The sequence below is a fragment of the Scyliorhinus torazame genome, chromosome 10, assembly GCF_047496885.1.
Source record: "Scyliorhinus torazame isolate Kashiwa2021f chromosome 10, sScyTor2.1, whole genome shotgun sequence".
NCBI classification, from domain to species: Eukaryota; Metazoa; Chordata; class Chondrichthyes; order Carcharhiniformes; family Scyliorhinidae; genus Scyliorhinus; species Scyliorhinus torazame.
This window is the reverse complement of record NC_092716.1, coordinates 184,023,669-184,037,035: the sequence shown is the minus strand read 5'-3', so window position 1 is coordinate 184,037,035 and position 13,367 is coordinate 184,023,669. Positions and strand designations below refer to the sequence as shown.

The window sequence follows — 13,367 nt, the reverse complement described above, 5'->3', positions numbered from 1 at the left end:
AAAGGCCCTTTGGGTCACCGAGTCTGTGCCGGTCAAAAAACCCCACCTAATTATTCTAATCCCATTTCCTACCACTTGGTCCATAGCTTTGTATGCCTTTGGATTGCAATGCACATCTAAATGCTTCTTAAATGATATGAGAGTCTCTGCCTCCATCACCGTTTCAGGCTCTCCTGTAGGAGCATTGTTGTTACAAGATAATACTGCTATAGTGCATCCAGTCAGTTATTTCCCAAGAAAGCTCAGTACACATCAAAGAAGATACTACACAATTGAGAATGAAACATCAGTCTTGTCATCACTCTTCAACATCAAGAGACACATATTCACACTGCTCATGGTTCACTGGTGTTTTGGAAAGGTTTTGCGTGCATAATCTTCAGTTATTTTGCTGGAATTTAATGCTGAGGCTCTTCCACCTACAGTTTAAGCATATTGTTTGGAAAAACAATGACCTGTAGATTTCTGGTTCCCCAGTGTTGCATTTGAAGGTGGAGTGGGGGGGGGGGGGTTACCACAAATATGCACTGGAGACTCCCTCTGGGAAGTTCCCAGGTAAGGGTTTACATGGCAATGGTCCAGAAGTGCTACGTTTCTCTGGACAATGGCACTGTGTTAGGAATCATTCGACCAAGTCATTTAAATCATTAACTTTGGATGGTTCTGCCAGTGATAGACTAATAGTTACTCTGATAGAGTTTGCAGAAATAAAAGCACTTCTGACTTCAGCGTAACAATTTTAAAAACACAGATCGAGCCATGAATGGGAAACCCCCCACACCCTCCCTTCCCAAGGGGACAACCCAACACTCACCACAACTAAGTACCCCACCTCCATTGTATTCCACACCCGCACGGGATTCTCAACAACCCCCCCCCCCCCCACCTCGACCTGACCCCTCGACATGACCATACCCGATCCGACCCCCACCCGCCCCCCCCTCAAACCAGCACCAACCCCACCTCTAACCCGACGCCTTGATCTGATCTCCCCATGATTAAACCCCCTGCCTATATCCAACTCTCCACCATGTCAGAATCCCCCACCTCCCGATGCCCGTCTCCTCCCAATATCTGCCTCCTGCCCACCCATTTCCATCTCCCCTCGATATCTGTCTCCCCCACTATGTCTGACTTTCCCCACTGATGCCCAACTCTCCACCTCAATGGCTGACTCTCCCCAACTCCCCCCCCCCCCCCCCCACCACAGGCCACCCCCGACCCTTCGCGCAGAGTTCCCGCCGGCAGCGACCAGGGGTGAACGGCGCCGGCGGGACTCTGCCGTTTCCCCGTGGCCCATTCGGGCCAGAGAATCGGCGGGCCGGCCGCAGACAGCGGCCCGCGACTGCCGCCGCGCCAGACGCGCCGGCGCAAATTCTCCGCACCTCAGAGAATCGCGTGCCAGCGCGGGCGGCGTGGCGCGGTTGCGGTGATTCTCCGGCCCGGCGCGGGCTCGGAGAATCGCGCCGCCTATCGCAGCGGCGGGGAATGCAGAATTTCGGTTGATATTTCTCTTATGTTTGAAACCCTGTTACATTTACTCTGCTTTCGCTTTTGTTAAACCCTTTTGATGAGGCAAATGTGAAATGTGTAATTGTGAAATATGAAAGGGTTTACTGTCCAGCTATTTATTAAAATAAACTGCACCCCCGCCCCCCCCGCAGTTTCTAAAGAAGCTAAAAATGAAACTGAGAATGGATACCAAAACTTCGGAAGGGGACTGAAACTGGTTCATACATATAAAAGGACACACACACTGCCTTCCAAGTTCAGTAGATGATAATTCCAGTTGTGCAGGGCAGACTGGTCTAAGAAGACAGCGAATAAGCAAAGTTTCAGCTCTTTCTGTTACTTGAACATAAACATTCTGGATCAACTGGTGCATTCTCCATGATAATGTCTCTACCAATCAGTGTCCGCTTGCCAATCAGCATTCTTTTCTCATACAGAGTACATTTGTTTCTTGCAAATATGCCCTGATGAGTGCAAGACAAAAAACTTTGACAGAAATGCCTGTTTGTTTCTGCAATACTCAATGTCTGTACTACCAAACCAATAGACAACTTTAAAAACAAAAATTTAGAGTACCCAATTCATTTTTTCCAATTAAGGGGAAATTTAGCGTGTTCAATCCACCTACCTTGCACATCTTTGGGTTGTGGGGGCGAAACCCACGCAAACACAGGGAGACTGTGCAAACTCCACACGGACAGTGACCCAGAGCCGGGATCGAACCTGGGACCTCAGCGCCGTGAGACTGCAGTGCTACCACTGCGCCACCGTGCTGCCCTCAACCAATAGCCAACTTGATAATTTATCACAATATTACAAAGTTCAATTCATTAATCAGTTCTGGGAGAATAAAATGTAAAATAAATAACAATGTAGAGTAACACTAAAGGGAATTAAAATTCTCTGTAAGTCAACATCTGACGAATATAGACATTAAGAGCTCAGTAAACGCATTTTCATTCACTCCCTGTTAAATAAGGGGAGGATCGTTCAAAGGTAATAGCTGATTGTTGAGTCCTAATTTATTTACTTTAGTTCATTTCTATTACATAAGTTAATAGTTTGATAAAGAAAGGCACAGGAAGATCCAGTGTCCTGGACAACCATGCATGCAGAAAGTGTGGTCAGATGGAACGGTTTGAGCTCCAGGTTTTGGATTAGATGAATGCGCAAGGACATGATGGGCTGAAGGGCGTCCTCATGTGCTTTAATAATTTTAAATGATTCTGTGTGGTCAGCTTCCATGGACGTTGCTGCATCAAGTGCCTTCAGCAACTCCTGGAGGGTGTTCCTGTCTCTGGTGTTGGGGGGACTGTTATTACCAGGGTCAGGGGGGGGGCATTTTGCTTGGCCATCAAACTCATTGGGGCCTCAAATGTAAACATTTGTCCATTTTTTGGCATCTAATAACTTTTGCAACTTGTTGTTATGCACACAAGGATATCATATCGGAAAAGAAAGTAAGTTTTGCTGTTTCGTGTTGTACATTATCCTACTGGTGTGGTGAAGGAAGGTGGCAGTGCTGCATCCATTAAGGAAGTTGCACTATTTGTTCATTGTAAATCTTTACAATGGATGGTTTTTCAACATAAAGTCCTAAGAATGAAAACTGGATTGCAAGCCAAAGGAAGTGCATCACAAAACACTCGACCTTGAACTCTCTGGGGTGTTTCCTAATATTATAATTGCTTTGTATATTTTGTCAGTTTGCCTGCGTTAGTGGATTTAGGTGAATGCAGCACGGTAGCATTGTGGATAGCACAATTGCTTCACAGCTCCAGGGTCCCAGGTTCGATTCCGGCTTGGGTCACTGTCTGTGCGGAGTCTGCACATCCTCCCCGTGTGTGCGTGGGTTTCCTCCGGGTGCTCCGGTTTCCTCCCACAGTCCAAAGATGTGCAGGTTAGGTGGATTGGCCATGATAAATTGCCCTTCGTGTCCAAAATTGCCCTTAGTGTTGGGTGGGGTTGCTGGGTTATGGGGATAGGGTGGAGGTGTTGACCTTGGGTAGGGTGCTCTTTCCAAGAGCCGGTGTGGACTCGATGGGCCGAATGGCCTCCTTCTGCACTGTAAATTCGATGATAATGCACTTTGAATGTGTTGAAACAGGTAAAGAATGATCCGGCCATGCTTAATACCAATGTCATGTTGAGCACGTTAAGATAACACGGGCTGCAACTGGATGCAGCTATAACTCAAGTAGACTCCAGGCCTTGAAGTTAGTTCAACTTGATTTATTGAACCTGTCACACAGTTCTCTGTGAGTTCGATTCTCTGCTAACCTAGATGTGATTTCTCTATCTAGACTGAACCAAACTAGCTCTTCTCCACGTGCTGTATGCGTTATGTGATATGTACACTGGACTCACTCTGTAGAAGTCCCTAGTAGAAAGAGGCAGAGTGTGAGAGCCTCGTGCCTTTTATAGTGTGAAACCACCCCCAAGTGTTCTGCCTGCTGATTGGTTATGTCCTGTTCCCTGTGCTCATTAGCTGCCTGTCTCTATCTCATTAAGTGTTTGTCTGCATATCATGACATCTCCCCCTTTGAAAAGTTTCTCTGCAGCCTCTGTGAAGGTATTTACATGTGGAGGCTGAAAAATGAACATATTTACATGCGATGACAGTTAAAAAAGTGTGTACATATGAGAACAGGTGTCTAATGTGCAAAAACAGAACATAGCAAGCAAAACAATTGTTCATAAGTCCAGTCTCTGGGGCTTGCGTCTGATCCGGGTCGACCGCTGGTGAGGTAGTGGCGGGGACGACGGCGCCTTGATGGGTGGGTTTGCAGCCAGACTGGTGGCCTCGTGGTTTGAGGTGCCAGGAGGTGGCACAATGACAGATGGAAACAACGAAGAATGTGGTTGTGGGCGGGCAACTGCGCGCAGGGCCCGTCTGTTGTGTCGCACAACAGAGCCATCAGTCATACGCACAATGTACGATCGAAGAGCAGCCTGTCGGGCAACAACGGCTGGAGCTGACCAGCCTCCGTCAGGCAGTTGGATCCGGACCGTATCCGCCGGGAATAGCACAGGCAAATCAGTGGCATGAGCATCATAGCCCTGCTTTTGCCGGTCCCTGAGTTTCTGCACCTTCTGCAGCACCGGGAGTTGATCCAGATCAGGCAAGTGTGTGGTTGGAAGGGTCGTCCGCAGGTCCCTGTTCGCCAGGAGTTGAGCCGGTGACAGGCCGGTAGACAGAGGGGTTGCCCTGTACGCAAGCAGCGCAAGGTTGACGTCAGAAGCAGAATCCGCAGCCTTGCAGATGAGCTGCTTTACTATGTGCACCCCTTTCTCAACCTTCCCGTTGGACTGCGGGTAATGTGGGCTGGAAGTGACGTGATGAAACTGATATAACTGGGCAAATCTCGACCATTCCTGGCTGCTGAAGCAAGGACTGTTGTCACTCATGATAGTGAGGGGAATACCATGCTTGGAGAACGTCTCCTTACAGGCCTTGATGATGGCCGTGGACGTGAGGTCTAAAAGCTTCACAACCTCTGGGTAGTTGGAGAAGTAATCGATGATGAGCACATGGTCACGACCATTGGCGTGAAAGAGGTCGATGCCAACCTTAGACCACGGGGAGGTCACAATCTCGTGCTGAAGCGTCTCCTTACCCTGTGCTGGCTGGAAGCGTTGAGGACCCTGTTAGAGATGTCCTGACTAATCCCAGGCCAGTAGACAGCTTGCCTGGCTCTGCGCCTGCACTTCTTGACACCCAGATGCCCCTCATGTATTTGCCTGAGCACCAAGCTCTGGAGACTGCGTGGAATAACGATGCGATCCAGCTTGAGGGGAATGCCATCAACCACCGTGAGGTTGTCCTTCACATTAAAGAATTGGGAGCACTGCCCTTTCTGCCAGCCATCGGTGAGGTGGCGCATGACACGCTGCAGAAGCGGGTCTTTGGCTGTCTCGTCGCGAATGCGGATCACCTGTTCATCCGACGCATGGAGGTTGCTGGCCCACAGGTGCACCTGTGATTCGATCTGCTGAAAAAATGCCGGGGGGTCGGCAGGCAAGGTCACGGAGCGGGGCAAGGCATCCGCAATAATGAGTTCCTTGCCCGGTGTGTACACTAGCTCGAAGTCATACCGTCTGAGCAGGAGGAAAATGCGCTGCAGCCAGGGTGTCATATCATTCAGCTCCTTGTGGATGATGTGGGCCAGAGGCCTGTGGTCCGTTTCAACGGTGAACGTTGGCAGGCCGTACACATAATCGTGGAACTTGAGGATTCCAGTAAGCAGGCCCAGGCATTCCTTTATGATCTGGGCGTACCTCTGCTCGGTGGGTGTCATTGCCCGTGATGCGTAGGCAACCGGAGCCCAGGAGGAGGTGTCATCGCGCTGGAGCAACACCGTGCCGATACCATCCTGGCTCGCATCTGTCGAGATCTTTGTTTCCCTGTCAGGATCAAAAAAACCCAACACTGGTGCAGTGGTGAGCTCGGCTTTCAGCTCCAACCACTCTGCTTGATGAGCTGCCTGCCACTCAAAGGCAGTGGATTTTTTTGCCAGGTGTCTGAGGGCCATGGTCTGTGAGGCCAGATTCGGGATGAACTTGCCCAGGAAGTTCACCATCCCTAGGAAGCGCAGCACCGCCTTCTTATCTTCAGGGGTCTTCATGGCTTCGGTGGCCTTGACCTTGTCTGTAACCGGGCGCACACCCTGCTGAGATATCTGGTCACCCAAGAACTTCAGTGTTGTCATGCCAAAGAGCACTTTGCCCTGTTCAGCTTGAGGCCATTGGCATGGACAAAGCGGAATACCTGCTGGAGACGAGAGATGTGCTCTTCGGGTGTAGTGGACCAAATGATAAACGTCGTCCACATACACACGAACCTCTTCAATGCCCTCCATCATCTGCTCCATGATTCTATGGAAGATCTCCAAGGCTGAAACAATGCCGAACGGCATACGATTGTAGCAGTACCTGCCAAACGGTGTGTTGAAGGTGCAGAGCCTTCTGCTGTACTCATCCAGCTGGATTTGCCAGAACCCCAGTGATGCATCCAGCTTTGTGAAAAACCGGGCGTGCGCCATCTCACTTGTCAGTTCCTCCCGCTTCAGGATGGGGTAGTGTGCCCGCATGATATTCTGGTTTAGATCCTTGGGATCAATACAGATGCGCAGCTCCCCTGACGGTTTCTTTACACAGACCATCGAGCTGACCCAGTCAGTCGGTTCTGTGACTTTGGAGATAATGCCCTGGTCCTGAAGATTCTTCAACTGTGCCTTCAGGCGCTCCTTCAGTGGAGCCGGAACCTGGCGTGGAGCGTGGACCACAGGCGTGGCATCAGGCCGCAGCAGGATCTTGTAGCGATATGGCAGAGTGCCCATCCCGTCAAATACATCCGGATATGGAGCGAGGATGTCATCAATGCCGGCCTGAAGATCCACGTTGGGGGAGGTCATCGTGTAGACCTGCTGCACCAAGTTCAGCTGCTTGCATGCCTGCGCACTGAGCAGGGAGGCCCGGTCAGGCTTGACGATTTCCAACCTGAGCCTCGCATGAACACTTCTGTTGGAGATGAGCAGATGGCAGGATCCCAGCGCTGAGATGGCATTGCCGTTATAGTCCAGGAGCTGGCAGGCTGCTGGAAGGAGCTTGGGTGGCTTTTTGATGCGGTTGTGAAATCCGCCTGTGAAAGAAGATTGGCAGAAGCACCTGTGTCCCGCTTGAACTGGATAGAGCACTGATTAACTTGCATCACCGCACGCCATTTGTCTGCAGAATCCACAGTGAGGATGGGCAGGCTTCATGATGCTGTTGGGGAGGCATGTTCACGCGTCGTGATGATGCCCACATGGTAGGGGGACTCCAGGCAATCGTCCTTCGGATCCATGATGCTGCTAGGATCTGAATCCTGTAATCCGTGCAGTACACTCTGAACTCGCCTGCGTTGGAATTGGGAGCGCTGGCCCTTGACTGGTGGTGTAGACATGCACAAAGCTGCATAGAGTCCAGACTTCCCGCAATTCAAACAGCGCCTGCCTCTTGCAGGGCAGTGTTTCTTTAAATGGGCGATGCCACAGTTCGGGCACGTCGTGACGTCGTTACGCTCCGTGCGTCGTCGCACATGCGCAGTGCGGTCGGCAGACGTTCGCACCTGCGCAGTGTGTAGATCGGCCGCTTCGCTATCCCATTTGCATCGCGCATGCGTGGGGCCCCGGGAAGAGCATGTGAAATGGTCGCTTTCATCAAGGCTCGGGCGATGGCCTGCACGAACTCTGCCTCGTGGGAGGCACGTTTCTCAGTTTCGGCCGATTTGTGTTGGGAATTCCGATTTGTGGCGTGCTCATGCACCGTACACGTTTCGATCGCGACTGACAGGGTCATGTGTTTGATTTTCAATAGCTGCTCCCTCAGCGGATCCGAGTGAACGCCAAAAACGACCTGATCCCTGATCATGGAGTCAGCAATGTCACCAAAGTTGCAGGATAGCGCTAGTGGACGGAGATTAGTTAGAAAGGAGTTGATAGATTTGTCTTTACCTTGTAGGCATTGCTGAAAAATATAGCGCTCGAAGATTTCATTGGTGTCCACTTCACAATGACTGTCAAACTTGTCCAGGATGGTCTGAAACTTCGTCTTGTCCTGGCCTTCAGCGAAGTTGAACGAGTTAAAGATTTTGATGGCTTGATCCCCTGCAGTTGCTAGGAGAAGCGTGATCTTCCCTGTATCAGGCGCACCCTCGAGGTCTGAGGCTTCAATGTACAGCATAAACCTTTGCTTGAAGGTCCGCCAGTTGGCACTGAGATTGCCGGAGGTCCGCAGCAGTTGAGGAGACTAGATCTTCTCCATGATGCCAGGATGTCTTTGCTGGTCGTCACGGAACAGATTGAGGTAAACCACCGAGATATAGCAGTCTACTGGTACCATGTCGTGTTAACCTTGAAGTTAGTTCAACTTGATTTATTGAACCTGTCACACAGTTAGCACAGTTCTCCGTGAGTTCGACTCTCTGCTAACCTAGATGTGATTTCTCTATCTAGACTGAACCAGACTAGCTCTTCTCCACGTGCTGTATGCGTTACATGATATATACACTGGACTCACTCTGTAGATGTCCCTAGTAGAAAGAGGCGGAGTCTGTGTGTCTCGTGCCTTTTATAGTGGGAAACCACCTCCCAAGTGTTCTGCCTGCTGATTGGTTATGTCCTGTTCCCTGTGCTCATTAGCTGCCTGTCTGTATCTCATTAAGTGCCTGTCTGCATATCAAGACAACCGTGACATTGCACAAAAGCTAGATTTTTCTCAATAAATTAGTGCATTTGCACAGAAAAAGACTAGAAAAGGCAGCACGGTAGCATAGTTGTTAGCACAGTTGCTTCACAGCTCCGGGATCCCGGGTTCGATTCCCCGCTGGGTCACTGTCTGTGCGGAGTCTGCACGTTCTCGCTGTGTTTGCGTGGGTTTACTCCGGGTGCTCCGGTTTCCTCCCATAGTCCAGAGATCTGCAGGTTAGATGGACTGGCTATGTTAAATTACCCTTAGTGTCCAAAAAAGGTTAGATGGGGTTACGGGGATAGGGTGGAGGTGTGAGGATAGGGTGGAGGTATGGGGTTAGATAGGTTGCTCTTTCCAGGGACTGGTGCAGACTCGATGGGCCGAATGGCCTCCTTCTGCACTGTAAATTCTATGATTATCCCGCATTAAATTTTTTAAGAATCAAATTATGTCTATCTTTTTGGTGCCCTATTTTGTTTTTGTGTATTTTCATTGTTTTTAAGTTATAGCTGGGGGGGGGGGGGGGGGGGGGGCTCAAAAGCTGTGTCTCTCAGAGGGCCTGGAGATTACCCGTCTCTGAGGTGGAAAACGGGGTTGCATTGGTTGAGCAGTTAGAGGTGGTTTCAGTCCCTCGCTCCGCCCCGCTTTAAAAAAAACTGTGGAAGCCCGGACCAGAGGTTTCGATTCGGTTTGCTCTCCCACTCGGCTGGGTTTAAGATGGAGTACGGAGCTAGCCAACTGATTTCCAACCCTAGCACCTACCCGTATCAGGGACTGAAGGAGGACGGACAGCAGCAGGTCCAGTCCACCGTCATTACCTTGGGCCCGAATGTGACCCAGGTCCGCGACCACCTGCCCTGGTCCATCTTCAACTTCTTCTATTTGAACTTCTGCTGCCTGGGATTCGTGGCGCTGGTTTTCTCCATCAAAGTGAGTGAGGGGCTGGGGAACAAAGACTTAGGGAGAAGTTCAAGGACCTGGGATGCGCGTGTGTGTGGGGTTAGGAACTGCGGAGGAGGCACAGAGACCCTGGGAAGGGGGACAGAAGCAGTTTGGTGGTTTCCAAATTCTCCTGTTAAAAGTTCACAGAGCTGTGATATCCCGGGTCTGCTGGACTGTGTTTAACAATGAGAAAGTCTCACTGGGCAATCTCTGCCGTGTTGTTAAATTGTCTTTTTTATTTCAGGAAATTATTACAAATTGAACATGTAATCTACAAAGTGTAACAGACTGACTGTCACAGAAACTTACAGCGCAGAAAGAGACCATTTGGCCCATCCAGTCTGCGCTGGCTCTCTGAAAGAGCAGTCACGCTCAGTCCCTCACTGCTGTTTCATTGACCGTAACTCTGTAAATTCCTCATTCTCAAACTCCTGCCCCACATTATTAATGGAGTCAGCTTCCAGCAGCTTTTCTGGTAGAATGTTCCCGATCCCGACAACTGGGTGAAAACATTTCTCTCCATCGCCCCTCAATGTTTTTCAATGATTGTATATCTCTGACCTCTGGTTATTGATCCAGTCACCAGATTTTTCTCATCGAATTTATCAAAACTTTTAATCTTGAAAACCTTTATTCAATCACCTCATAAATGTCCCTGTTCCAAGGCAAACTGTCTTAACTTTTCCAAATCCTCTTCATAACTGAAGTCCCTGACAACATCCTTGACCGACCTTCTCTGTTACTTCATCAAATAATCCAATCACTTTTCATCTGATTTATCTTTAATGATCTGATCTGGCTTTCCTTCGTTAACCCATGTCTGTACATCTGTTCACATCTGTAAGCAACAAAAGTGTTACAGATTGAGTCCATGTAATCTACTAACATGACCAAAATATTTTTAATAGGTTAGACGTGAAAAAAGTGTTTCTACCTGTGAGGAAACCAAAACTTTGCAGCATTAAGATATTTACAAATGGATCCAATGAAAGAAAGAGGAGCTTGCATTTATATCACTCTTATGATCATCAGATGTGTCCATGTGTTTGGATAATGAAGTCCAGCTATTGCCGAAGTGTGAGAAATTGGGCAATGGTCTGTTTCTCTGCTATTGATTTGATAATACAAGATGATTTAAGGAATTACTAACACTCATTGCAGTCAATGAGCTCAAACATTTTCTGAAGTGTAGCCACAATTGTAATGTAGGTTAGGATAGATGGCAAGCAATTTCTGCACAGCATGCTCTCAAACAACAATGTGATAATCACAATGAGGATAACATCAGCCAGGAAACCAGAGATAACTCCCCTGCTCTTCAAAATGGCACTATGACATCTTTTACATTCAGCTGAGAGGACAGACTGGGCCTTGTTTTCACATCTCTTCTGTCAGATTGCAGTTCTATAGGTGCCGCATTCTTGTTAGTATTGATCCTCCGATGGTAGATAGTTTGAAAGTTACCATTAGCAGAGCATTGAAAGTCAGACGGCACATGTGTAAGATTGCCAAAAGAAGCAACACTGACATGAAAAAACATTTTTGTTCAGTGAGCGATTGGGTTCTCGAATGCAAAGTCAGGCTAGATCTGTGTGGCATTTGAACCCACACCTTCTGTGACAAAAGAGCTACCTAGCTGCTGCTAAATGAGATGTAGATGAAAAAATCTGAGACTGTGAATTAATATCCCAGGTAGCTATATCTTATCTGGAATCCTTTGTGATAAGACTTTATTCATTTTCTTCTCATCTGTAATAGGTAGGATTTATCTTTCCAGATTATTTGAAGTTTGTGAGGTTTCATTAAATTATTTGTAATGCATTCTACCTCTGTATTTTCTTGGCTGAATATGTGGTAACTTTGCTAACCCCTCCCCACTGGGTTCTGCGTCAGACAATCTGCTCCTTTAATGGAGTCTTCCACAGACACTAGATTAGGACAGGGATGTTTCTGATCTTTTAAAACAATAAATCAATAAGTCTTTCTTTCTTGTGTTGCAAGAAATTTCTGAAATGTGTTAGTTCTAAACCAGTACAATGAGCACTGAAACTGTGTAACCCTGGCTGAGGAGCATCCAACATAAATGGATGATTTCGCTGAGAAATTAATTTGCATTACCACATAGTCCCACATAGTTTTTTGAAGTTTTGGATCACTGTCAATACTTCCTAATGGCAAAAAATAAATTCCCTTTTAAGGTAGCATTGTGAATCTGTCACTGGCTGTTCTGGGTATGAGCTTCCTTCCTTCAGAATATGTTTAAACACATTTTTGTTTGATCTAATTGCAGGTTTCTTCAGAAATACAGGGTATGTGACAAAGCATCTTATAACCAACCAATTTCAGAATAAGTGTAGCTGATGTCATGTATATGAATGTAACAACCAAGTTATTCACAGCAAGATCCCAGAAACAGCAATGAAATAAATGGCCAATCTGTTTTAGCGTTGTTAGAGGGGTTAATAGACACAAGGAAAAATCTGTGCTTTACTTTCAGTCACGGCATGGAATTTAAAAAATATCCGCCTGGAAGGTCACACCCCTGTCAATATAGCATTCCCCCCCCAAAAACGAAATGTCAGATCAGATTAAGTTCTAATAGTTTTTTTAAAGAAGCAGTTATTTTGCTCTGCTTCGTCTTTGTGTATGAATCATGGGCAATTATTTCTTCATTTCTTTGCTGGCTGAAGCAATATTTTTCAGTTGAGTGTGACAAAACCCACTGGCATTTGTTGCTCAAAATTCCTGCATTCAGCAGTCACATGTTTTCCCTGATTTACAACCCAAATGAAACTGATAACGGTGCCAACTTGAATAGTGTAAATATTCTTTTACTAGAAAGCATCCTCCACAGACTACAACCGTTGCAGAGTTACCAGAACGTCAAGCACTCAATTGTAGTGTGCACCCTGCATTGAGATTTTTCAATCTTCTGAATCTACGCTTGCTTTCTTTTAGTCTAGGGACCGGAAAGTTGTGGGAGATGTGGAAGGAGCTCAACACTATGCATCTACAGCCCGAGCACTCAATATTGCCATCGCAGTGCTGGCCAGCCTGGCCGTGGTAATTTCCATTGTGGCGACAGTCATTATCGTGTTAAGCGTCCAGTGAACCCAACAAGAACAACAAAGAATGATTATTCACTCAGTTGGAATTGAGCCAATAAGCTGCACCTCATTTTCTTGACGGGAGTCTTTTTCTGGCTGAATTCTTTTCAACACACATGATGTACTTTGTTGATAATTGATTTTTTTTTTCTACCTATAATGTTTATGTAGTGCTGGCATGTTTCACCTAGCAGCAATATAGATTTCTTTAAACTTGGCCAAGGTGCGGCCATAAGTGTATAAATAAAGGAATTGATGATAAATTGTGTCTCTTGGCGTTAAATCACAAGCTTCTTGTCTTCAACCGTAAATGCTCCCTCTTGACAGTAAAATGACCTTGCACTTGCAACCGCAGTGCATCAAATCGGTTTGTGGTTCATCGCTTTAGGTGTTAATGCTTTGAATTGGTTTGCAAAATGTGTGGCTGATTCTTATGGGTGTTTGCTCCTGATGACTAAGAGCAGGGTTTGGGGTGGCAGTGTAGTGACTACAATAGCAGGCTGCAGTGGAGGATGTTTCTGGCGACTGTGAGCAAGTATGGAGGGTGGAGTTGGTTTATGGAAGTGACACCTCAAT

The 13,367-nt window shown here is 47.5% G+C and overlaps 1 protein-coding gene across 1 annotated transcript; it reads left to right on the top strand.

The window, feature by feature from the left end:
- Positions 1-9,400: 9,400 nt before the first annotated feature.
- Positions 9,401-13,054, top strand: LOC140384416 (dispanin subfamily A member 2b-like). The gene is made up of 2 exons (XM_072466097.1): positions 9,401-9,672; positions 12,643-13,054. Exons 1-2 carry the CDS (start codon positions 9,460-9,462, stop codon positions 12,793-12,795), a joined length of 366 nt encoding a protein of 121 aa, XP_072322198.1. The 5' UTR covers positions 9,401-9,459; the 3' UTR covers positions 12,796-13,054.
- Positions 13,055-13,367: the final 313 nt, after the last annotated feature.

Excerpts from the sequence above, each read along its gene's own strand:
- LOC140384416 (XM_072466097.1), top strand. The coding sequence starts at position 9,460 with ATGGAGTACGGAGCTAGCCAACTGATTTCCAACCCTAGCACCTACCCG. Across the intron at positions 9,673-12,642 it reads CGCTGGTTTTCTCCATCAAA|TCTAGGGACCGGAAAGTTGT; the intron begins GTGAGTGAGGGG and ends GCTTTCTTTTAG.